Here is a 27,309-nt window from a genome sequence, read left to right as displayed (position 1 = left end):
TTTCCGGTTCGTGACGCCGCCATCTTGTTTCTTTCTGCTAGCTAAATAAAATAATAAATACGCCGAGCCGGTCTTCGCTTCGACACCATAAAAACAAAGTGAGTATCGAGTTAAATTCCACTTATCTGACGTGCTTTAACGAGAGTGTGGGCCGCGGCGGGTACGGCTTGGCTTGTGTTCATGTGCTTGTTCTTGACCAATAGACGGTTGTTTTGGGAAGACGAACACAGGCGCCATTTCCCTTCCCAGTTCTGTGAGGCGCTTATTGGTGGCCCTGGCGGCCAGGAAGCTGGCGCTCTCTGCCCCCCATTTTGGCTCCCTTGCGTGTGTGATTGCCAGACGAGTTGGCCACTCGCAGTGGAGCCCGAATGGCGTCAATTGCTGAAGGGACTTGGCCCTATAAAAGCTTGATTGGTGGAATGTAGTCCGAGGTTTGATTGGTCTGAATGACACATCCAAACGTTGTCTTTATTGGTTCGGCTGCTTCTTCTCTGCCCGAGGAGAGCTTTATTAACTTCCACTTGATGGCGGTCCGGCGATGGCCACCAATGCTAACCTGTGCCGCCACAGTTGTTAGCGGCGTAAATTTAGCAGGGACGTTAGCACCAAGTCACAATCACCAGTGACAACAATAGTTTCACTGTTATGCTAACGTTGCTAGTGTTTAATGTCCGCATTATAATCGACTTTTAGCAGCCTTTTGAACGCTCACTTGTGATCGGTTGTCACTTCAATTCAAAGCAGACTTAACAGAATTGCACTTTATCTCGCTACTAGCTTCATCCAGCAGATAGCAGTTTGACGTTTGCCAGCGTTAACGGTTAGCATTCTAGCGAAGGAAAGGCAAACACAAGGTCAGTTAATGAATTTCCTGCAAGGGCTTGTTGTGTTTCAGTCAAACAGATGCCTTCATCCCAAGTAATAGTCAACAATTTTTTCCAAACTAAAAAAAACATAACCATGTCAAATAAACTGTGACGATGTCACAAACGCCTGCAAAACAAGGCTCCATGTGTTTTTATTCCTGATGTTTAGCAACATGTTTGAGTATATGTGATTCTGGTTACCCTGAACATTCCCACAATGTTTCTTTTAGAAGATCAAAGACAATGAAACATTATTTTAAAAAAACACTGAGGCAACTGAAGAGCATAGCACTTACTTGGCATCCAATCAGATTGTGCTAAAGCAGGGGTTTCCAAAGTCTGGCGCGTTGAGCCTTCCCTTACACAACATGAAGTTTTCTGCTCATTTTGTCTTTAGTGTAACTTAAGTTAGCTTTGCACAGTACTTGGGGAGTGAAGGATATGCTGTGATGTATTAATCAGCTTGATATCGTTATTAATGTTGTTACCGAAAATGGCAATATTTGCTATTTTGTGACAAATATTTCAGCAATTATGCAAAATGAGCTCTGTTGTATTGCAGGTGAATCTTATTACCATAACCTCCCTGTTAAATTGTCTAAATGACAGGTGAGAGCCAATGATCTTGCAAAAAATCGAACCTTCTTAGTGGCGCACGTGTCTCTGCATGTTTGTGGTGTGAAAGCTTCGGGTCGGCCTTACCCCGAGGAAGCGGCGGCATGTGTTTACGAAAACTGCAATCTGGCCTGCCGTGTGTTTTATCTGCAAACAGGGAGCAAACACGCCACTGCTGCGACGCCGTGTAGGTCATGGGAACGTCTCCTTTCTCCCGTGACCTTGCCAGGTGTCGTTAGCCAGGCATCTTCGGCCATGCTAGCTGGACGTGCGGACGACGTGGTGGAGCGCGGCTTTTATGGGTTTTGTGGAAGCTTTCCGCTTCGGTCCCCGTGCTCGTCCCAGAAATAGAAAAGAGAACATTGAGCTGTGGATCTCTGGAGTCTCTTCCCCTTGTTTGACCCCCTCCCATCCTGTGACAGCTCGCCTCAATGTCCTTCTCCATCCTTCCGCTTTCTCCAGCTCCTCCACATGCTTTCTCATTGACGGGACAGCAGATTGTTAGTTTCCTCTTGTCTTATTCTTTGCCAGTAATGGCTAATATTTTCTCTCAACACTTAAGACAAGTAGTTATCATGTGATATGCGGCCTTGCTGATGCAGTGGGACGTGTTTTGCTTGGGTGTCCTAAAGTAAAGGTCACTGCGTTTGAGGTGGGCACACATTTAAAAGTGAACAAGAGGGTCCATTGTGTGCCCTGTCATTGCATTTGAAAGTTGCTTTGAGCGTAATTTCTGGGCTCGGGAGAACAATATCGCTCATGTTTATCCTTAAATAGGACATGCAGTAAATGCAGCCCTCGTTTTGTTCTGCAGTCGTGATTGACATATTAAGGTTCTGTTGCATCATTTTTACATTTTTTTTTGCAAGTTGACTTAAGTGGTGCCAATTGTTGCACTTATAACCTGCTTTCAACAACCATGCATGGTGACACTCTGCTAACAAGCTAGCCGCATGCAGTGTCGTACCTGTGTCCGCCAGCAAGGATGAATGAGAAAGCAAGGGCAAACGCTGCGCGTGCACGCACGAGACTGCGCGTCCGCTCGCACTTTAAAATCATGCGGAGGTAACACGCGGCGCCCGCACTGACACCCGCCCCGGCCAGTGAGCGCCGGCGCGGCCGCCTGCATCACCGCGCCGTCGGCCAATGGCGGCGTGGCAGAGGCGGGACCACGGGGAGACATTTAGTTTGACATTGTAAATAAGAGGAGAGCTGTTGCCAGAGAGCAACCCGTGGAAGCTTTCTCATCCGGGGAGGCCGAGGAAGGGGGGCAGCCCGAGGAAGGAACAATGCAGAGGCAAGCCAGCAACAGCGCACGTCCTTCGCTTCTCTTATTCAACTTTGTTTGCTCTTGTCACTGCTTTTTCTTCTCCGCACGCTCTTCCTCTTTTTTTTTTCCCTGACCCCTATCCTGCCTCTCAAGGTAACTTAGAGCAGGAAGTTGGCTGTCAGTGGGAGGGGGTTGGGCAGTGATAAAGCGAAGGGCGGAGCGCAGCTGACAGCCAGTGACATTGGAGAGCCTGGCACTGTCATTGGCTGCGAGTGTAGCGGGGGGCGGGCTCTGAGTGTCATGTAGCAGGCTAGTTTGATTCGTGGTGAATGTTAAAGGAGCACAGCGGCTTTCTCTCGCCTCCGAGTCGGGGAGAGCCGCCGGACTGTGTCTCTGTGCAGCCCTCCTCTTTGCACCTTGGTGGGGGTCAGCAGAGGCAAATGCAGGGGTCACTGGCTCGAAAGAAAGAGGGAGTGGTGAGGGTAGAGAGTTAGAAGACAAAACGCAGCAAGAGAAAGGTCAGCCGGTGTTAGGACACTTTAGTTAGAAGAGAAGCACCAGAAAGTGAGCTCTGTTTAGGCAGCAGGACATGTCAACCCAGGGGGAGGGGTGGTCCGAGAGGGGGCTCGCTTTTTATTTTCTTTATTTATTTTTTTAACTGCCCAGCGTTGCAAGAGTGCTTTTTGCGTGCTGTTGGGAGCAGACTGCAGTGGAAGGAAGTCAAACTGCTAGACAAGAGTTTTTTTTTTCTCAAGGAGACTCAAACGGGGGAGGAGGGGGGCCTGGATGTCCCCCCCCCCCCCCCCCCCCAACCACTCACCCTCTCTCCCACTCCCCTCCATCGCGCTGTGCCGACACGGGACGGACCATCCACCATGAAGGGCACGGGGTGAGTGTGACCGCAGAGCGAGAGTGTCCAAGTTAGGATCTGAGCTTTTTATTGTAGTCCCTCTGTCCAGTCCATCCTCCTGTCCACTTTGGGACAGCACAGTTGTGTCTGTGTGTCCATTTGTTGTCCTTGACTTGTCTTGTTGCTGGACAAGATGTTGTAGTGTGATACGCACATCAGACATCCTCCTCAGGCTGTCGGCGACCCTGCGGTGCTTCCACCACAGCACAAGTGCCTGACTTTCCCGGTGGCATTGATGTCCCGGCTGCATTACCTCTGCGTGCGGGAGTTTGGACTCCACCCCCCCACCCGCCACCCCCTCCCCTCTCCCAAATGTCCTTGTTTACACGTTAGCGGCAGACGGTGACGCAGGGCTGTGTAGCGGTGATGGCATCCATCTTGGAAGGAGATGTGTGCACAACTCTGAAAGGGTTGTCAGTGTCAGGGGTCCCCGAGGGGTGGAGGTGCAGCTGGTCGCAGTGACCCCCGGAACCCCCACTCCGACACTGCCAGCCATCCAGATGGGACAGACGTGGGAAGGGGAGGGGTGGTATAAGCCTCTGATCTGATGTCTTCTGATGGAATCTTGTCCTTCTCTCCTCCTCCGCTGAAAGTTTCCATTTTGACAAAACGGCATCCCATCGGGGGAAGAGTGCTGCAGATTTGAGGAAGACTAAAAATAACTCCCTAAGTTGAAGCCCTCGCTGCCAAATCCCAGGGTTTGGCTGTTGTCTCGCGTCGAGATTTGAATATCGTTTGCGGCCACGCCGCAGAGAGCGCGAAACAGAAGCCAAGGCGACTAAGGTCACGGCGGGCCTCGCGTTTGCCCTTGCCGTGGCCTGACACGCGCGACGTCAGCGAGGGCAGGTAGCGCTAGCCTTGGATGAAGGTCACAGGAATGTGAGATTGTAATCCTGCAGTTTCTCATGTCAGCAGTGAGGAGGAAATATGTGGAGAGGAAGCGAAACCCAAAGTAAGCTGAAAGGGGGGAAGCGGTGGGGGGGGGGGGGGGGGGGGCACAGCTCTATGTATGTCTGCTGTGTCGCACACGGTAGGCCTGGTCCGCCGGGGTCACTTAAGTGCTGCCTGCAGTGAAAGTTGAAAAACCTGTCTTCTTCCTCCCCCACACACTCTCCTGCCTCCCCTCCTCTCCCCCCGTCCATCTCTCTCCCTCCTCCCTCTCCCGTTTGTCTCTGCCGAATGACCTTGGGAGATCAGTGACGACCACTTCCTGGAGTCGGCTCCGAGCGGAACCAAGGGCAAAGTTTGTGAGATGTTTCGCTGCATCGTAGCAACCTTGTTTACTTGCTTGGCTTGTCCCCCCCCCCTCCAACAATCAATCACAAAACAGCAACAGCACCTGTGAACCGTAACATGACCTACAAGTTAATCTGTAATTCTTGGCTGGGAACTTTTTTTTTTTAGTAGTAGTAGATGATTGACCCCGTGTGTGGTAGCTAGATGCCAGGTTGACTCTTTCAAGGTGAACCAGTTGTCTTTGTAGATATCGCCATCATTTATGTTTGCGACTCTGACATTTGCTAGCAGCCAGCGCATCACCGTCATCCACCGCCACGGCGTCAATCACGCTGCAGCTGTCACAACAGCTTTAGCATATAGCGCTAGCGATGTCGCTACATCGCCTCTGCTTCACAACGCCGTTTGTTTTGATGACCTTCGCTTGCAGTTTTACGCCACAGCTGGTGCGCCGTCACGCAAACCTTGCGCGCACCCTCCGTCCAGCCCTTTTGGATGCTCCGGAAGGTCATGTTAAGGTCATAGCACAGAGGAAGTAAATCATCCATCTCCCCGTTCTTCCTTGCCTCTCCTGTCGTCATATCTCATCGTTTCCTCGTAGGTCTGCTTGAATTGGGTCAGTATCAGGATTTAACTTTATTGCAAACATGCTTATTTTTGGCACAGCTCAGACGCTCCGCAGTGATGCAGTGCTTGTAGTTATAGCCCACTCTTGTGGGCTCTTGTGTTCCTGTCTGCTCTGACTGCCCTGAAGTCGGCTAGCTCCCCACGTTAGCATCTGGGACGCTAGCTGATAGCCATTCAATGAAGCACAAATAAGCTGTGCTCCCTGAAGGTCTTGACGTTCTTGCCGGCTCGTCGATCTTGCTCGGTACTGAATTGACGTTTCCCATGGTAATCGAAGGTACCCGAAGGCTTGAAGCTCCACTTCCTTGCTAGCCGCTTGACTTTCATCTTAGCCCTGGCTCTGCCGCCTCGATATCAACGGGTAGACAGGAATCACACTGATCTCATGGCACTTAAAAATGTGCTGGAAGAAACAAACAGAGCTGCTTAAAAGGCAGCGGTGTTAATTCCACAACAGGAGATATGTTACACATATTGGTAATTGAGGGTTGGACAATACAGGGGGAAAAAAGTAGATGGATAGACGGATGGATACTTTATTAATCTCCAAGAGCAGCTTTGCAAAAATGTCATAATGAACTTAATCACAAAACATAAAACAACTAAGGCAAGACATGAGACATAAGAAAATAGAATATGAACAAATAAATAAATACGGAACAGATCACGTCTAATTTGTAGTGCAATAATACATAATAAATAATAATAATGCATAGTAATAATAAGACAATTAGTCTAGTCCTGTCCAGTCCTTCCACGACAGCAGCTATGTGATGTTACACATATTGGTATAGGTATCGGTTGATATCGGAATTGGAAATTGAAAGTTGGACAATATCGCCATATCGGTTATCGTCAAAAAAGCCAATATCGCCATCCCTACTTTTGACTGTTTCTTCTTCTACAATTCTCCACCCATTCAAACCTTTCTAACATCATGCAGGCTATCCATTGATCCATTGAGTTTTCACGTTCCTAAAATGCCCAATTTTCCCAGAATTGCACATTTGTCAGCCAAGAATTTCCACTAGACTGATTGGAGAATATTTCCATGTTCTCAAGAATTCAGGCTAACCATTTTCCACATTCCCAAAACTCCCACTTTTGTTGTAATTCCTAATTACCCTTTTGAACTGGACAATTCTGACGACAGTCATCCCTCGTTTATCGCGGTTAATTGGTTCCAGACTTGACTGCGGTAAGTGAATTCCATGAAGTAGACTTCAATGTTAATAAACAAAATGTTTTCATAGTTAGAGCATAGAAAAACCTGTTTATGGCTTTCTAAATACAGATTGTAACATTATTAGAGCCTTTTAGACATGAAATGACACCACAATAGTCACTTTTACGCTCCTATTATTCTTTGTTTACATCACATTGGCAAGTCAGCAACACAGGTACATCATCTTATTCTCTGGTAGCGCACGTGTGTTAAGTCGCAGAGTTATGATGCCGTCTACCGTACGGAGTTGGAACGACAGTCCCATTATGATGTGTTAATGAGCAAAGTTGAACAGGTAGCGCCAGATGTATTCGTGGCGGGCCACCAAAAACAAATGAATGTATGGGAAACATTGCCATTTCAACTCAGCATCAGCTCTTCACCATTACCACGCCATTTCCTCCCGAATGACCTTGTGTAGTTATGTATGAAGTCCCGTTTGTGAGAGGAGGCTCCATTTGCGCAGCCATCCACTCATCAAGAAGGCAATTAGCTGTAAAATATTTCTCTTAACCAAAGACCAATTTATTTTCACACCCAATTACACTCGTGCTTGTTTTGGGAATTAGAGAGTAAGTGGATGCGTATGGCTGACTGGTGTTATATTGTCTTTTGCTCGCACTGATTGGGGCCGTCTCCAAAGTGATGTCAGAGTTGGAGCGAGTTGCTGATGCTGCTGCCGTGAGCGGCCGGCTTGACGTGGCGTGCCAGCAAGCAGGGCGGAAAGCGAGCGAGGGATGAGACAGCGGAATGAGAGAGAGAGGTCCAGGATCAGAACAACATTAGCGCTGCTGATTCAGCCGAGCGGCATTGACTTTCTCCGAGAGTCTCGTGAAAGGGCGAGGGGTGGGGCGGCGGATCAGGTGAAAGTCGTAAAGTAAACACACAAACGAGACGGGGGAGTGGAGGAGAAGGCAGGTGTGGACAGACGTTACAGAGCAACCGGACACTGTCATCTGTCTGTCTCAACGACCTGGCGAAGGACGACAGTGCTGCAGGGAAGACGAGACGATGGATTGTCCTCAACACTCCACAGTGTAGCATTACACAGCTTGCGTTAGCCGGTCTTTGCACTTTTTCTGATGAAAACGAATATAAAGCAAAACAATTATGTACAGAAATACAAATGAACTTCTGTCTTCTGTCGCTTCTTTGTGTGTGTGTGTGTTTGTGTGTGTTTTTTTAATGTCACAAGCAAGACAGAGCCGCATGTGAGTGCTTTTAGATGGAACGAGGCATGCTCCTTGTTGAGAAGAGCGAAACAGTAATCCCTCTTATCGACTTTAATTGGTTCCAGACCCTACTATTTTGGTAGCTACACAGGTTTTCCACCTTGTAAATACACTTTTTAGTATTATTAGAGCTCTCTAGACATGAAATAACACCCCCATAGTCACCTTTATACTCCTATTACCCAATATGGGAGAGAAAATAAGACTTCTTGGACATAAATAAGACATAACATAGGCTTACACGTTAGAACTGGCAGCGTACTTCCTGCTGTCAGACAAATTTACGCCAAAACCCCCCCCCAAAAAAACAAAACAAATTTACGCCAGTCACTCGCACTCTCCACACTGCTAACACACAGCTAAACACAGTCAACTCTCGCTAGCTGACGCCACACGAGTATTACATGATAACATGTAATACTTACAGAATTTTGCTCATTTTAAGCATTAGCAGAACGTCCTTCCTGGGTGCATTGATTTCACACAGCAACATAGAAAGGAACGCTACACTTGGCGTTAACTTTTCCAAACTCAAAAACAAAACCACAGCAGCAGTGGCGCCAGCTCCAATCTTTCGGTCACACCTTTCGGTAGTGACCTGAGGCATTGTGAGCGAGTGTGTGGTGAAGCTGGCCGCTAGCTGGCTAGTAGCTAGCCGGGGTGGCGTGGCAACGTGTCACTACGCCAGCAAAGTAGTTATTGGGTGTAACAATGTTAATAACAATAATAACAACAATGGCACTGTAGCTGGCCACAGGTGGTCTAGTGGTTAGCACGTTGGCCAATACAGGAACAGCCTGGAGATCGGGAAGACCTGGGTTCGATTCTCCCCTGGGCATTTCTGTGTGGAGTTTGCATGTTCTCCCCGTGTGCGCGTGGGCTTCCTCCCACATTCCAAAAACATGCATGTTAGGTTAATTGGCGACTCTAAATTGTCCATAGGTATGAATGTGAGTGTGAATGGTTGTTTGTCTATATGTGCCCTGCGATTGGCTGGCGACCAGTCCAGGGTGTACCCCGCCTGTCGCCCAAAGTAAGCTGGGATAGGCTCCAGCATGCCCCCACGACCCTAATGAGGATGAAGCGGTATAGAAAATGGATGGATGGGCACTGTAGCTTGGTTAGGAGGTCACATTATGTAAATGTAATGTTATTGGAAGTCTTTATAGGCGGAATATGTGTCCCAATTCCGTCCATTCGTAGCTGCGTCTTTTTAGTTGTTTTTATATTATAGAACGCACAGAAAAGAGAGATGTGTGTTCACGTCTCACATAAGCATTGTGGATGATGGGCAAAATTCCTTAAAAAAAAAAAAAAAAAAGTACAGTTTTTCTTTAAAGGCGCACACAAGTCACAGTCATCGTATTTAACCATGAAACAACAATCATTTATATAATATGAACTAATAAATGTTTGGTCAACCGCAGTGTAGCGAGGGACAACTGTATGTGCTTTCATAAGACCAGAAAAAGGGGCTCGATTTGTCACTTTTTGGAAAAAGAGTATCGAGATAGTATGAATACTTGCTAAATATAGCAGCAAAGTGGCAAAGTTGGCGACACTGATCCCTCCTGCTACGTCTTCTTATTCTGTAGCAGACCCGGTGTGTTAAGAAGCACAGTTGCCATCTACTGTACAGAGTTGGAACAACAAGCTACATTCATAGACAGTCACGTTATTGTGTTTATGAACCAGGGCCAACAGGTAGCAGGAAACCTGTTTGCGGCAGTCCACATTTATTAGTGGCATACCGCCATAAGTAAATGTATGGGAAACACTATTGTACCCTGCCTCTCACCCTTAAGTCACCTGGGGTAGAGTCCCGCACACCCATGACCTTAATGAGGACAATTAAGCGCTATGGAAGATGGAAGGATGGATGGGTGGATAGGTGTAGATGAGGTTAGACACATTGCTTCTGGCTTGTTGATGTCCGCTCTGCCACTCGCACACCTTACAGCTGCTGTGATTGTGTATTGGGATGAAATTCACAAGGTCACAGGAGCTGTGTTAGGGTTGCAAAAAAGTATTTCAAAGTGTGTGCTTTACATGTCATCAAATGGTCTTTGTTTCCTCTGCCATGGCATTAAGGCTAATGCTACTCAGTAATGGGCTCAATTATTGTTCAGGTGAGAGAGACTCGTGCTGGCAGACGCGCACAAATGGACACGGATGTCTTGTTGGACATTGTCACAAGACGGAAACAAATGTCTTTCCTTGTCGCCGTGGTCAGGGCGATGACACATCACCTGTTGGCCAGGGACGACAGACCGTCCACAAGGATTACTGAGGAGTCGGCCGCCGGGTTTTCAATCAACCTTGAAATCAAGCGAACACCGGAGAGGCGCCATTGTCAAGGTCAATCACTCCGCTGTCGTGGCGCAGCTACAAGCGACCCCATTGATTTGTGCAGTAGCCTCCCCACTGCCTGTGTGTCTCATTGATTTAGGCCCCCCCCCCAATGACGGTCCTTCTACATTAGCGCTTTATTATTACCTCTGCCAGGCACACTAGGAGGTTATGTTGGTCATTTCCACAAACTTTGAAATGGACAACTCCCCCTTCAGATTTTTTTCCCGCTATTATCCAACACTTTTTCATGTGCAACATTGCCGCCTAAAGGCCTGGAGTGGAACATTGAAAGTGAGTCCGGTAACAACATTTATGGCGTGTGGGCCAGTACATTCTGGTGCAGATGAATTCAGTTTTCCACTGTTTCCCTTGGGTTTACAGCTTTGTGGGGAGCCAGTTTTGTCGTAGAATGATTGTGATGCGACCGCGCCTCACCATTTATTTAATAGATAGCCAGATAACCAGCAACTTATTATTAAAATAAGTCAACAGAAAGGCTCCAATAATCCAGAAAGTCAAAACCTGCAGCAAATTTGCTCAACTGTGGTGTAATTAATGGAATTCATATAATTCATGCGATCGCTCCTCGCCAGTTACGGATGATAACCGACACATTTTATAAAATCAATCAATGGAAAGACTAAAATAATCATAATAGTAAGTCAAAAACCTGTGGCACAATCGCTGAACTAAATAGTCATATTTAATCGCTCCTTACCAGTTAACTGTGGTAACAACACATTTTACAAAAGAAACAACTAGAAAGACTAAGGCATGCTCGTTCGAATAAATAGTTGTTGTATAATTAATGCACTCACTCCAAGCCAGTTTCCTATGATAACCACCACATTTTATGTAAAAAAAAACAAAACAAAACAAAAAAAACCTCTTAAAAAAGTCCATAAAGTCAAAATCTGCGGCACACTTTCTCAGTTAAATAGTTGTTGTATAATTAATGCTCCTTGCCAGTTATACCTACGACAACCGGCACATTTTATAAAAGAAACCAGTAAAAATACAAAAATAATTCACAAGTCAAAACCTGCGGCACGCTCACTCAACTGTGGTGTAATTAATGGAATTGCTCCTCGCCAGTTACCCATCGTAACAGACACATTTTGTAAAAGAAATGGATTAAAAGACAAATAATCCACAAAGTCAAAACCGGCGGCACACTTGCGCAGATAAAGACATACTAAATAGTGAATGCGATCGCTCCTCTCCAGTTACATATGATAACTGTCACATTTTATGAAAGCGTATAATAAAATATAATTGAATGGGGGGAGGGAAAAGCCACGCCCCCTACCTGCCGTGTATTGCTGGTGCTTGGTAAGCGTTTGACCCACATATCTGCAGTCGGTACAGAACTACGTCTGTGGTTGTGTCTGCCTCTTGCCCCCCACATGCGCCAAAGCCTGTGGCACTTTGTGATTAACACTCCCCGCATCTCTTGAGTCGAGAGGAGCCCTGCGTGCCCAGACAGGCAGCCCGATATTCGGCCCCACACCCCCCCAAGCAGATTCCTGGCATGCCATAGTAACCTGCTGGATCCTCTTTCAGACAGCCCCCCCTTCATCCTTACCAAGCCGCACTCTTGAACGTGCATGTTTGCGTTACTCGGATTCCTTTTGCATAGAACTCGTGCGATGGCACCACGTCAGTGTGGTGGCGCTTTATACAGGAATGTTAGCACCACCAGAATAGAAGCCTTATTTTAAAGTGGACTATGAAGATAATAATAGTCTGGGATGGAACATGTGGGAGAGCAGTGGGTGCTTTTGTGTTTGACATCGCTATATTAAGTGTCTTCTAATAAGGCACCAAGTGGTCCAGTTCATTTCAGGGTATTCATAATCATGGGTAAAGCCTGATCTTGGCTGTGTTTAATGCTGGCTTTTTATAGCAAAATGAAGTGGAAATGTGGCTTCATACTCAATATTACGCCTCTGTCCTCCCCCTGTCCTTTCTCCTTGCAGCCCCATAGATCATGTCCGCAGATTCGTTTGGCGCCGGCGGCAGCGATGCCCAGCAAACACTGCAGTCCTTCTGGCCTCGCGTCATGGAGGAGATCAGGAACCTGACTGTGGTGAGTCTGCTGAAAGAAGCCCGCTACATCATTTGTGTGGCCGCTTGCTAAAATCTGCACATTTCAGAAGGACTTCCGCGTGCAGGAGTTACCGCTGGCTCGAATCAAGAAAATCATGAAGCTGGATGAGGATGTCAAGGTAAAGAGCTGAAGCACTACTACTATCTAGAGCAACTTTTCCACGAGGAATTTGATCATTTTCAGTATATCACCATCATTTGTGGTCATTGTGTTCTCAGACCACTCATGAATGGCCAAAAAAACCCACCTGTAATTTCCTCACTTACTCACGGTGCAACCAAAAATAAGGCATGTCGAACAAACAACCTAACTGCACCAGACGAACTATGCGGGTATGGCATTTAAGGCTTACACACTAGTGTACATGCAAAACATTTCATACCCATTCATAAGGCAGGGCAAGGCAAGGCATGCTGGGTAACTGGGATTTGGAAAAACCTTTATGCGTTTCCACCAAAATAACCTGGGTTCAGGCCTGCCATGATAACAAATTTTGCTGCACGATAATTGTCCTAGAAATTGGCAGTAAACGATATTATTGTCAACATTATTTGGAGACCCTTTTTTCATAAATGTAACGATAATATACTGTATGGCATAATAATGCGAGTAAACCGTATGAAAAGCAATAAACTTTCATTTCTCAAGCGTATTTAACATTGTAATTGGAATGTCAATAGCTTTTAAATAAAATTAAACAAAACAGTAAATTAAACAAACAAAAAAAAAGCTTTTAGCAAAAATTGCACTTAAATAAAATTTCAAAAAACTTGCAACTCATAATCACAATATTTCTGATTTTGAATCAGCGCAATGTTATTGTCTGAATATTGACAGAAACAGAGAAGTAACCCGGAAATATGCTGAAGTTCACATTGTGTGTCAATTTAGATGTCAGCTCATTTGCATATGCACTTCCTTGATTCTCTTTTAGCAACGTGTGTGGAATACAGTGTTTACATTTAATGGGGTATAACATTTTGTGGGATTTTGGTCAAAGTACATGTTTAGGATGTAGCAAAATGTGTTTGGTGCAGAACGAGGTGTTGTACTTTAGGAATCATGGCATCTGAAATGTAAGTTCCACGGTTTGTATTATTTAATAGTCTTTGTCACAAACTTTTTCATGTCACAAAATGACGATGGCTGAAACGAGCTGAAATTGGCATCAGATCATGTTTTATACACAACAGGCACGAAGAAGGTTTTTGATCATGTAGCACACGACACACACACACACAGCTAGCAAGCAGTGCACTCGCCAGCGCGTAGCACCCCGCCTCTCCCCACTGGGACAAAGAGACTGAATGACTGACAGGAGGGTTCACACACTCCGTTCATTCCGCTATAGAACCAACGTGCCCAGCTGTTGAGACAGATGCACAGAGTGAACCCCTCTTGTCATGCAGCCTGTAGAGAGAGAGAGAGAGAGAGAGAGAGAGAGAGAGAGAGAGAGAGAGAGAGAGGAGGAAAACCAACATGCATGCACATGTCAATATATCGTGTTTGTTTTTATTTATCGGGAGGTTGATTGATTTGTTGATTATCGTGGCAGGCCTACCTGGGTCAAAAAGCAATCCCTCAAAAAGTCCCTAATAGCGTGTTTTTCATTTTACAAGCTTAATTTTGATTCTTGGGAAAATGTACAACAAGAAGAGGCGCTATGAAAAGTGGAGAAAATATACCGCTTCCCCCTACATCGAGCTGATTTGAATCAACTGAACATGGAGGTGTGGTGGAAACACAAACCACACGGATTTACCAGGAATTATTTTACCCGGGGTAAAAGACGTTCCTGGTAATAGAATGGCTGACGAACATTTTTCTCAAGAGAATATGTTCTCAAGCGGAATCCATCTCTCGTGCACTCCATTTGACGGTCCAAGCACGTGCCCGTGATTATTTTGCTCATTACGGCAGATTATCAGCTCGGGACTGTTCACAGCCCGAGCGTGTCGTGTCAAGAGCACCGTCCCCTCCGTTAAGCAGTGGCTTAAAGCGGTAAAGAGATCAGGAGATCACAGCCATATTTGACGCGGGACCCTTCTGGCAGCCTAGCTCGTGTGTACACTGTATGTCCATTTGTGTCATTTTGCAGTGTGTTTGTCAAGTTAAAATGCCACTCAAAAGACACTTTTTATGTTTCTCACCTGACTTGTCAGTTTAGTTCCCAGCAACTTGATTTATGTGCTTGTTTATTACACTTTGTGTGATTCACACAATCCAGTAAGTGTGTGATTGACGTTTTTAAGAACTGGTGGGTGTTTTCAACTGTGCAGATGATCAGCGCCGAGGCTCCGGTGCTGTTTGCCAAGGCAGCACAGATATTCATCACAGAGCTCACCCTCCGAGCGTGGATCCACACGGAGGACAACAAGCGACGCACGCTACAGGTCAGGCGGGGAGCAGTCACCGACGCATCCTCTCTCTCTTTCTCTGTCTCTCTGTCTCTCGCGTTCGCTCTCGCTTTGCTTGTTTGTTGTCTCTTTGAGAAATTTGCCCCAACACAGAGGTGCAAGGAGTTGCTTTTCTTCTACTTGAATAAACTCCTCCTTTGGAATTTGCCCCATCGCCACCAGCATTGAAACCTGTACAGTCGTCCCTCGCCACATCGCAGTTGGAATTTTGCGCCTTCACTCTTGTCAGTTTTTGGAACATATATTTATTAATAGGTCATGCTGTTTCATTGTTGAATATGGCCTGTAGTTGGAAAAAACATGCATATTGAAGCAAATGTCACTTACTTTTAGTCCTAATTTAAGCATTGTCAAGAGTGGCTAAATGAACTAAAGTACAAATACAGGGAACCCTCCTTAAAATTGTGAATGTAGTATTCTACAGTGGTCACGAGGTGTCAGTAATTGTTAGGTGAGACAAGCACCAGAATTGATCACTGGAACAACAGGCTTTTATTGCAGGTTGAAATTATTTAACAGGCACAACAATAATAATAATAATAATAATAATAATAATAATAATAGTTGTCGTCGTCGTCGTTATCATCGTCATAATAACAACACGGGCTACTGTTGTGGCTGTAATCCAGCTAAAACTCAACTCTGAACCCCCGGCCTCATTTCTTGTCCACACCAGAAGACATTTATTGCAGCACGCACTAGTCTTATTTATGTCTTAAATGCCTTATTTTCTCAGATTATATATACTTTATTGGGTATTACAAATGTAAAGGTGACCATGGGGGTGCTATTTCATACCTGGAGAGCTCCAATGTTAAAAAACGTATTTACTAGATACAAATTTTTCTGCCATTACTATGACAGTATTCCATAAATAAGGAATCCTGCTTTGTGAAATTTCACTTATCACGGTTGTGTGTGGAACCAATTAAGCACAATAAACGAGGGATTACTTTACACTGAAATAGCACTACATTTTATGTGTTTTAATTTGCAAACATTGTGTATTTACAACAGTGATAGGCATATAGAGTGCATCTATAACATACGCGTGGATGTTATAAAACACATTACACAGGACATATGACAGGCAACAAATGGAAGGGAGGTTTTGTGCGATGTCAAGATATTTGACAGAATGCCAAGTGGGCTGTATACTAACAAAAGACTATTAATAAATATAAGGGGGTGGGGGAAACAAGATAATGATACATAGTAGTCAGGTAGATGTGAAAATAAAAATAATATTGCACTTAAGTGTATAAATATACGTGTGTGTGTGTATGTGTGTGTGTATATATATGTGTGTGTGTGTGTGTGTGTGTGTGTATATATATATATATATATATATATATGTATATGTATATATATATATATATGTATATATATATATGTATATATATATATGTATATATATATATGTATATATATATATGTATATATATATGTATATATATATATATATGTATATATATATATGTGTATATATATATATATATATATATATATATATATATATATATATATGTATATATATATATATATATTTATGTATGTATGTATGTATGTATGTATGTTATATGTAACCAGATATGAAAGATATTATGTCTGCGCTACGTGCATTGCGTAAGGTAAGTTTTTCCGTAGCTCAGTCTTGGTGGATGAGAGTCCCTCATAATATAACCTCCCAATATATGAAGTATGGTTCATACATTTAAAAAAATAACTATCATAGCACGTGACAGAGGAAGGAGGAAGTGACCTAGCCCTTGCACATGCGCCACGCAGATGGCATTCCGGGTGCGTAGTGACAGGTGAAAAACTCTCAAAAAGGCTCTGCTGTGTAGGAAGAAGGTCCTGACCTGAGGAGAGCCCATACATCAGGGTCCATAATTTGAAATTGCGCCACCTAGTGGAGCACTCTCATCTTTAAGACTCGCAGCTCGCTCATTTAGGCAAGACTCCAAACTGCTTTGCAGCACGGCTGTTTACTGAGCGCCTGTCAGTGTGCACATAAAAGCAAGGGGCCTCATACCAGCATCCCCCCGAGGAATGACTCTGCCTTCACTTTTCTCTCCCTCCACTGACTCTGAATGCAAAGCCAGGCGGGCGCCAATGACCCACTTTCCTTCCCCCCCACCACCTTTTGGTGCCATTTGGGGCGCTGTGCCTCCCCAAAGTTGAATAAGCTGGACTCTGGGAATGATGCGAGGGGGCAAGAATGAAGCGGGGCAGTGATGGGAACAGTTGGGAAGTCAGATTAGAACTCGTCTCACCAGGATGTTAAGAAGGGAAAATTTTGAGGCAGAACATGAAAGCCCTTAAATCCACTTTATCCATTCACATACCTCACAGAGATTAGCAGCCGGTGTGTGTGTGTGTGTATGTGTTGATGCAGGCAGGTGAAAAGGCAGCAAAAGAAGACGGCGTTATCGCGTTCATCAGCTCTTAAGACGAAAACCCCAGACCTACTTTGGAAGTTGGTCGGATTCACCTTTTCTCTCGCTTCATACGTACTCTTGGCCGCTGGCTTGAAATAGAAACGTGATTTTAAGTGGTTTACACCTTCATTACACCACAGATGGCACATTAGCAATGCATGATGCTCCTGCAGGTTTGTTTCTCTTGACTCGCCCAGGTCCCATTGTAAAGAGGGCACGCCGCTAGGGGGTCACCATGGCAACGGCCATCAATGGAACAAGTGTAGATGTGTGACCCGGTGTTGCCAGATATTAATCAAGCTGCTATAAATAGCCCCTAGTGCTGGGAGGGTCACAATGGGGGGGGGGGTCTGACAGCCAATATCCTGTGGAAAATTCCACAGAGGCGGCGCTCTGCTGTGGACACGGGAAGAGGTATGGCAACAAGAGGCTGTGCTTCAAAAGACATTTACACGCCTTAGAATGTAAAGGAAGTGGATTCAAAACTAGTTTCATTTTCAACCAAACTGTGAGAATTTCTCCTAATAAAGTTGACGTAACTCTTTTTTTGTTTGTTTTTTTAGCAGCCGAGCCGTCAGAGGAATGAACTTTTAACATTGTTTAACTCTGCGTGTCATGTTCACAGCGCAACGACATCGCAATGGCGATAACAAAGTTTGACCAGTTTGACTTCCTGATCGACATCGTGCCCCGAGACGACCTGAAGCCACCGAAGCGACAGGTAAGATTTTTGCCTTGCTGCTTTCATCAGTGGTTGACTCTTTAACGCCGTAGTCGTCATCATCTCAGCTGCTGTTCTCCTGTTGGCAACCAGGAGGTGCTGTAAACATCCTTGACTGGAAGCTGGCGTCTGAGCTGTGAGGGCTTTCAGTCGGATGTTTGCAGCATCTTATTGCTTCTGACAGCGAACGGTGTTCAGAAAACAAAAACAAGTGAATGTGATGACACTGCGCACGCCGCCAGGAACGCAAACCTTCTCGTGCAATTGACAAGATGGACTTGTGAGCTATTTGAGTCGTTGGCCTAGTGGGCTGTCTCCAGGCATGTAAACATCCTACACTCTCAGCTGTGCTGTCATGGAGCTGGGAGAGGGGTGTTTACACTCTTGGTGACGGAAAACCCTCGTTGGGATCCAGAAGACTACGTGCTGAAGCTCCCATGTTGTACTACAGTTCTCCCTCGTTTATGGAGGTTAATTGGTTCTAGACCCGACCGCGATACGTATCCGCAAAGTAGGATTCAATATTAGTAAACGAAACTGAATATTTTAGAGCATAGAAAACCTGGTTATGACATTCTAAATATGGGTTTTGACATTATTAGAGCCTTCTAGACATGAAATAACACCCCTATAGTCACCTTTACATTCATATTACCCAATATAGTACACATAATCAGAGAAAATAAGCCATTTAAGTCATAAAGGACATGTGGACAGGAAGTGACGTCGGGAGTTCAGAATTACGGCTGCAACGGTAGCTCGTGTTGTTAGGCCCTTTGGACAAGAAATAACACCCCTATCGTCACTTTTACACTCCTCTTATTCTTGGTTTATATCATACTGCACAGGCTACAGAATCACTGCATAGCATACGGCTGCTGCTAGCAAGCTAACTAGTTAGCCTCTCCAATTGACTTATTCTAAACGTAATTGTGTTTAAAACGTAGTGGGGAAGAAGGACAAAGAAGCCAAAAACTTACCACTTCCACACGGAATGAGAGGCAATGAGAATGAGACACGGAATGAGAGGCAAACCTTTTCCCCCTCCACACTCAGTTTTGGCATGTCTGTCGCAGCCATGGCATGTCGGCTGGGCTCTGCCGGCTCAGACTAATAATAGGTTATAGTACCCTCTCTCTTGCCCAAAGTCAGCTAGGATAGGCTCCAGCATACGCCCGTGACCCAAGTGAGGATAAGCGGCGTAGAAAATAGATGGATGGATAATTGGCCGTAGACAACCACGAAACAGGAATCATTTATTAATTAATTCTTTCTTGAAAAACATACTGAGGGCAATATTCGAACCAAGATATAGTGAGGAACGACTGTATTTTTCATATTGTGAATAAGCCAATTTAGACAATTTAACAGTGCTTCTGGGAAAAGTCGCTAAATATGGCGACAAAACGGCTAAGTTAGCAACACCAATCCCTCCTTCTACGTCTTCTTATTCTATGGCAGACCAGGTGTGTTAAGAAGCAGTGTTACGGTGCCATCTAGTGTACGGAGTTGGAACGATGAGCTACATTGCCAGACAGTCTCTTTATGATGTTTATGAGCCAGGCCCAACAGGTAGCGTAAATCAATATGTGGCAGTCTAGATTTAGTTGTGGGGGGCCGGTACAAATAACTGAATGCATGGAAAACACTGCATGTTAGTTGCACTGTACGACAAAGCTATTGACACGCGCCTCTTAATCAGTCAATTAGGGGTTGGTCGGCTACACCACTTAATTCTTAATTTTTCATCTTACCAATACACTTCAGACAGGTTTTCCCCCTCCCCCATCCACCCCTTACAAGTGTACACTCAGTATTATTGACCAGCATGATGGTTGTAATGGATCTCAGGTCCAGACTGCATCACTTTTTCCCCCCTCAGTCACAGCCCATCAGTTATTCATCAGTCGCTTCCCTCTACCATTACACCTAATAACGCTCTTCAGGGAGATTTAATGCGCTGACAAGCTTCCTTTTTTTCTTGTGTGTGTGTGTGTGTGTGTGTGTGTGTGTGTGTGTGTGTGTGTGTGTGTGTGTGTGTGTGTGTGTGTGTGTGTGTGTGTGTGTGTGTGTGTGTGTGTGTGTGTGTGTGATCTTCAGGAGGAGATGCGTCAAACGGTGGCCCCGGCAGAGCCTCTCCAGTACTACTTCACCTTGGCCCAGCAGCCAGGCACCGTGCAGGTGCAGGGCGCCCAACAGGCTCAGCAGGCCGGCTCGCAAACGGCCACCACCATCCAACCTGGGCAGATTATCATTGCGCAGCCGCAACAAGGACAGGTACCGCTTTTACACCCTGCCGCAGGACCCAACGGCCACAGCTCCTCCTGCTTGCTTTAGTGTGGCGGCGACACTTGGCTTTGTTGATGCTCGTCTTTGCTGACTTTTTATGCACTGTGCAATCTCCCACCTGCAGGAATAAAACACACACTCCTCTGAAGAGGAAGCATTTGATATGAGCAAATAGCGGATGAATTATGACTAAAGGCTGGTAACGAGCCGTGTGGAAATCCGCTTGAGAATTCCTCTTCTTCAAGAAGTAGACGCGCAAGTGTCATCATGTTGGAAGCCAAACTGGCAAACTTCTTGCGCTCTAGTTTAGTACCGCGGTACCATTTCAATACACTGCCCCCTGCAGTTTGCGTGCAGACGCCGCACGGAGTATAAAGTCACACACGGTCGCTCGAGCGGATTTCCGCATGGCTCTTTTCCCCGTGGCACGGTCGAGCGTAAAGGATAACCCAGCCTTTATACGATAGCAAAGCATTTTCTCTCTGCTCTCCAGAGAGAAAAAGAAGGGAGAGAGGGCAAATTGCAGCTCAATTATGACTTTTAAAGCCTCTCGCCGGCCACCTTTACTGCTGACCTCATCATCTCTGCGCTGATTGGTTCCACGGAGGACGCTGTTGCCTGGCAATGTAAAGAAAAGATGATGGAAAAACAACCGTGTTCTCATTTTATACTTGAGGGTGTTGGTCTGGGTGCCGTCATATATATACTGCTAAAAAAAAATGAGAGGAACACTTGGAAAACACATCAGATCTAAAATGTGGAAAAATGATGTTGAATATGTTTCCTGATAATAAGTGGGTGATGTATTAGTAACAAAATGATGCCACATCATTTGATAGAAATGAAAATGATCACCCTATAGAGGGGGGAAGTCAAAGACACCCCAAAAATGAAAGTGAAAAAATGATGCAGCACACTGGTCCATTTTGCCAAAATGTCATTGTAGCAACTCAAAATGATTCTCAGTAGTTTGTGTGGCCCCCACGTGCTTGTACGCATGCCTGACAACGTTGGGGCATGCTCCTAATGAGACTATGGATTCCTCACCTCTTGCCTCTAAACAGGCAAGAGGAGGATTCACTCTCTGTGTGATGAACGCATTGGTTCATTACACAGTCATTTCATAGAACAACGGAGAACAGAGTGAGACCTCTTGTCAGTCATACAATCGCATTGTCTATGTGTGGGAGAAGGGGCCGCTACCATACACACAGCAAAAGAGTGGAGTCTCATCAGGAGCAATGCAAGGTAACATAGTAGAAGTGAGGAGGGAAAAAGATGCTTACAAAGCCAAATGCCACAGCCCCCGTGAGGGAATATTAATGAGCAAGGTGAGCCCATCAACATGAACGAGCCAGTATGCCAAATTTGTTCGAAAGTGGTCGCAACATAAAAGGAAACGCAACAAACTTGCCCACCTCAAACATATCCATATCCATATCCATATCCATTAATGTTTCAGAACATCAAACAAATTTACGTATTAAATGACAACACAACTGAACACTAAATGCAATTTTTAAATGAAACATTTTACTATTAAGGGAGAAAAAAATCCAAGCTTGCATGGTGCTGTGTGAAAAAGTGATTGCCCCTGAACCTACAGTAATAACTGGTTGGGCCACCCTGAGCAGCAACAACTGCAGTCAAGCGAAAACTTGCAATGAGTCTCTTACAGCTCTGTGGAGGAATTTTGGCCCACTCATCTTTGAATCAATTCACCAACAGATAACCGGACATTCTCCGTCAGGATTTTTTGGTAGAGAGCAGAATTCATGCTTCCATTTATCACAACAAGCAGCAAAACAGCCCCAGGCCATCACACTACCACCACCATGTTTTACTGTTGGTTATGTTCTTTTTATGAAATGTGGCGATACTTTTACACCAGATGTAATGGTACACACACCTTCCAAAAAGTTCAACTTTTGTCTCGTCAGACCACAGAGTATTTTCCCAAAGGTCTTGGGGAACATCAAGATGTTTTCTGGCAAAATTGAGAGGAGCCTGAATGTTATTTTTGTTCAGTAGTGGTTTTGGTCTTGGAACTCTGCAATGCAGGTCGTTGTTGTCCAGTGTCTTTCTTATGGTGGAGTCATGAACACTGACCTTCACTGAGGCAAGTGAGGCCTGCAGTTCTTTGGATGTTGTTGTGGGGTCTTTTGTGACCTCTTGGATGAGTCGTCGCTGCGCTCTTGGGGTCATTTTGGTTGGCCGGCCACACCTAGGAAGGTTCACCACTGTTCCATGTTTTGGCCATTTGTGGATAATGGCTCTCACTGTGGTTTGCTGGAGTCCCAAAGCTTTAGAAATGGCTTTATAACCTTTTCCAGACTGATGGATCTCAATTACTTTCTTTCTCATTTGTTCCTGAATTTCTTTACATCTTGGCATATCTAGTTTTTGGGGTGTTTTTGGTCTACTTCACTTTGTCAGGCAGGTGATTTCTTAAGTGATTTCTTGATTGAGACCAGGGGTGGCAGTCATCAGGCCTGGACGTGACTAGAGAAATTTAACTCGGGTGTGATAAACCACGGTTAAGTTATGTTTTCACACAAGGCCATGTAAGTTTGGGTTTTTTTCTCTCTTAATAATAAAAAGTTTAATTTAAAAACTGAATTTTGTGTTCAGTTGTGTTGTCATTGACTAATATTTATATTTGTTTGATGATCTGAAACATTTAAGTGTGACAAACGTGCACAAAAATAAGAAATCAGGAAGGCGGCAAACAGTTTTTCACCACGCTGTGTGTGTGTGTATGTACAAGAAAAGTACACATCTAGATGCAGAGCCTCCATTGTCAGGACGAAGATGTTTGGTCGACAAAGTAAATACAAACGGATCAGCTCAAAATGGTGTGCAATCACACAAAGTCATTCTCTTTAATACAGTTAGAAAAGCCAGCATTTCAAGTAGTGTTGCAAACGTTTGACAGACAGTACAGACTGCCTGTGAGGAAATACATGTCACAAACATCAGTCCCCGCATCCTTCAATTTTCCTATGTGCGGTTGTAGGTGGACACCCTTGTTTTTATACCATGCACCATGCATACGTGCCTTTTGTGTGTGAGGCTGCTGTCACGCTTTCGTGTCATTGGCTGCTGCGCAATATCTCCATACATGCTTGCATCCACGTGTTGAGTTGCTGCTTTCTCACTGACTTTCTCTCCCATTTCTCATCCTCCCTACACCCGCCTGCTCTTTTTCTTTGGCTTTCTTTTTTTCTGTCTGTTGGCCATCAGATGCTTCAAGGTGCCACCATGCAGCAGTTACAGCAAGTGCAGGTGCAATCACAGGGCACACCCATCACGGTAAACACATGCACAAATATGCCAAACACACACACACACACACACACAATGAGGTGTCGCCACATACCTTCCGGTGCACACAAGCGCCCTCTCCTAGTTGATCCAAGGAAGCAAACGGCCTCTCTCTTAGCCAGTTGATAACAAGCAACTCTCTTTTTCTTTGTGTCTTCGTCAGAGCGCCCCTGTGGCCATGCAGGTGGGAGACGGCCAGCAGGTGCAGATCGTCCAAGCCACCGCAGCCCAGGGCCAAGCTCAGACGGCCCAGGCGCAAGGCCAGACCATGCAGGTCATGCAGCAGATCATCACCAACACAGGAGAGATCCAGCAGATTCCGGTAGGGAAAACTAACACAGCTGGAAAATAACACTGAAGGTCCCTTATGATACTAATTCTACTATGAAGTGCCACCATTGTGTATTGGGAGTCTGTTGGACAGGTTGAAAGTGCTTTAGTGCTTTAAAAGCGCTACAGTATGTGTATACAGCTGTGCGTGTCTCTGCTGTTGTGTATTTCTTTTGCTCTAGGGACACACATTACTGTTGCAGCATTATTAAAAAGCCACTTTTGCATAATATGGGACCTTATAATGGCAATAAACGAGGACGTTGTGCTCATGTTTGAACCTTATTCAACAAGTGATTGCCTCACATAAACAGTCGTACAGTCGTCCCTCGCAGTAACGTGGTTCGATTATCGCTCCCTCGCAGTATTGCGGTTTTGCAGAAAGTAATTATTCATTCATATTCTATGCCGCTTAGGTTTGCGGGGGTATGCTGGAGCCTATTCCAGCTGAATTTTGGGCAAGAGGCGGGTCCACCCTGGACTGGTTGTAGGGCACATATACACAAACCATTCACTCACATTCATACCTATGGGCAATTTAGAGTCTCCAATTAACCTAACATGCATGTTTTTGGAATGTGGGAGGAAGATGGAGTACCGGAGAAAAGCCACGCACGCACGCACGGGGAGAACATGCTAACTCCACACAGCAATGTCCAACGGCGAGTCGAACCCAGATCTTCCCGATCTCCTGACTGTGTGGCCAACATGCTAACCACTAGGCCAAATAAAAAATAAATAATAAAAGATCATTGTTTCTTGGTAGAATATGGTCTATCATTAGTCCAAGCATATTGAAATACGAGTGATATGTAGTTTTCTGGCCACTAGGCAGCAGTAATGACACAAAACATTGAGACATTAGCTTACATTACATTACCTTAAAGGAAATCGGCACTTTTTATTAAATTTTGCCCATCATCCACAATCCTTATGTGAAACATGAACACATATCTTTCCCTTTTCTGTGCATTCAAACGAGAGAAAACGAGTTGGTATGACATTGCACGTCATTGGAGGTACCAATTTCGACTATGCCCTCTAAAAAAAACCCTCTAAGAAGGTTTTATGGTTTTATATTGTTGCTGTGATCATGCATTAACAGGTACATTGGTGCTAACGTCATACTTACAGCATCTTGCCGTATTTTGATGATTTAAAACATTACAGAAACGTCTTTCCTAGGCGCATTGATTTGACATAGCCCATATAGCTAACGCTACTTCCGTCAAGTGGTAGGTTTTGGGCTTCTGTATTTAGAAAGCTAGTAACAGGATTTCTATGCTGTCACTACAAAAATATCCCATTTAACATTGAATGCTGTTTTGCGGAAATTCATTTGGTCTGGAACCAATTCCCCGCCATAAAGGAGGCACCACTGCAGTTTTAAAAAAACGTCATGAATATCGGGTGGCCACTGGGCTGGAGTGACCGCTGCACTTTGTCTCCCCCTTGTGTTGACTGAATGTAGGTGCAACTTAACACAGGCCAGCTGCAGTACATCCGTTTGGCGCAGCCGGTCTCTGGGGCGCAGGTGGTGCAAGGACAGATTCAAACCCTCGCCAACACACAGCAGGTACACCCCCACCCGCCCCCCCGCCCCTCCCCCTCTACTAATTGTCTTTGATTTGAGACTTGAAGAATTAAAACGAGTTGTTCTGTTTGCAGATCACGCAGACCGAAGTCCAACAAGGACAGCAACAGTTCAACCAGTTTACGGATGGACAGGTATCCCTTTAGGACGCAGTTTAAAAAGAAATCAACACCCCAGTGGCTTCATCCTTGCGCTTGCTCTTTTTCCCTTGCAGCAGTTGTATCAAATCCAGCAGGTGACGGTGCCAGCGGGCCCGGAGCTGACTCAGCCCATGTTCATCCAGTCCAGCAACCAAACGGCCGACGCGCAGGTCACTCAGGTCAGCACGGACTGAGCCCGCCGGCCACGTTCCAATACGCCGCAGCCAGCGACCTCGTCGGCACTGCTGGTCTAGAGCAGGGATGTCGTCTTCATTTAGTGACCAATCAGAAGCCAAAGGGACACTGATTGACCCCTCCCCCTTACCACCACCATCAGCGCAGTACGTTTTATGTTTTTATACTTTTTTGATACGCCACTGCCACCCTGCACCCCCACCTTCACTGCCATCATGCCAGCGTTTTGTCTCGGTCGTGAACAAGTCACATGACTGCCGCCCCCCCTTCCCCCTTCTCTGTAGGTGTTTCATCTTTCCCAGCTTCTTTTCTTTGTACAGTGATTCTTATGAGCGGTCGTGACGTTTTCTTTCTCGCATGTGGTCCAAACTGCCAGCATGACGTGCAAATAGATAAGCAACAGTTTTATTTTTTTCACCGTACCTTTTTCTAAGCAAATCTTGTTTGTGACAAAACATTAAAAAATGTCGAAGAGTTGTGTTCTTTTGTTTCTTCTTGGAAATTGTGCTAACGCGCCATGAATGAATGTTGCTGTTCTGTTTTTAGGCGAGTGGTGTGTGTGTGTGTGTGTGTGTGTGTGTGTGTGTGTGTGTGTGTGTGTGTGTGTGTGTGTGCGTGCGTGCGTGCGCTCGTGCCCCACCCCCACCCCCACTTCGCTCCTACTACAGAAGAAGGTAGACTCTTCACTACAGTTTGAAATAACATTTAATTTCTTATTCACGCACCATCTAAGGAGGCCAATACAACCGCTGGGTGTAAATGATGCACCATGAATGCCTCATCAGCGGCACCCCGCTAATAAATCGCTGTAACTGCTCTAATTATAGTGTTTATTTACGCAAAGAGGGCGAGACGTTCGTTGGAAACAGGCGGTAATTAGATGGAGGATGTCAGATTAGATTACATCAGACTTTATCGATCTGTCACGTGTGTGCCTTCAGGGAACTGACGGTTCCGATGGGAGCAGCATGCAGGACACAGCACAACACAAAAAAGGCTTGTTCTACATCAAAATAAGTTACAAATATAACACCATGAACCTTTTACAATTTTCACATTTGGAACTAAACTGTGTGCGCGCGCGTGTGCATGCGTTAAAATGTCCCTACAATGCGTAACCTGCACTTTGCACTCCTCCACGCTCTCTCACTTCCTCCTTGCTGTCCAGCGTTTATGGCTTAAAACTGCTTGAAAAGTGACCTCTTTTATTGTGCACTTGCTTTGAACTACGTCTTTGGGAGCGAGTGTTCGGGTTTAAAAAAAACAAACAATATACATCTTTAGTATTCAGTGAGTTAAAGGACAAATAAAAAAAAAAAATATTATGAAATGCAGTACAATTGGAAAAATAAAATGGAATCCAAGGCAGGGGTGCCCAAAGTGCGGCTCTCGGCTTGTTGTTTTTAATCACAATG

The 27,309-nt window shown here is 45.3% G+C and overlaps 1 protein-coding gene across 5 annotated transcripts; it reads left to right on the top strand.

Annotated features, from left to right (window-relative positions):
- Positions 1–26,409, top strand: nfyc (nuclear transcription factor Y, gamma). 5 transcript variants are annotated; one of them, XM_054764051.1, is made up of 11 exons: positions 1–98; positions 12,313–12,422; positions 12,490–12,561; positions 14,723–14,836; positions 17,927–18,022; positions 20,123–20,299; positions 23,555–23,623; positions 23,799–23,957; positions 25,437–25,541; positions 25,634–25,693; positions 25,774–26,408. In XM_054764051.1, exons 2-11 carry the CDS (start codon positions 12,324–12,326, stop codon positions 25,891–25,893), a joined length of 1,071 nt encoding a protein of 356 aa, XP_054620026.1. In that variant the 5' UTR covers positions 1–98; positions 12,313–12,323; the 3' UTR covers positions 25,894–26,408. The 5 variants fall into 5 exon arrangements, with proteins under 5 accessions (XP_054620026.1, XP_054620027.1, XP_054620025.1 ...); XM_054764052.1 differs by lacking the exon at positions 1–98 and adding an exon at positions 2,484–2,778 and having other exon boundaries at positions 25,774–26,409; XM_054764050.1 differs by lacking the exon at positions 1–98 and adding an exon at positions 2,810–3,640.
- Positions 26,410–27,309: the final 900 nt, after the last annotated feature.

This window comes from Dunckerocampus dactyliophorus, chromosome 20 (genome assembly GCF_027744805.1).
Source record: "Dunckerocampus dactyliophorus isolate RoL2022-P2 chromosome 20, RoL_Ddac_1.1, whole genome shotgun sequence".
Classification (NCBI taxonomy): Eukaryota; Metazoa; Chordata; class Actinopteri; order Syngnathiformes; family Syngnathidae; genus Dunckerocampus; species Dunckerocampus dactyliophorus.
This window is presented reverse-complemented; position numbering and strand designations above follow the sequence as displayed.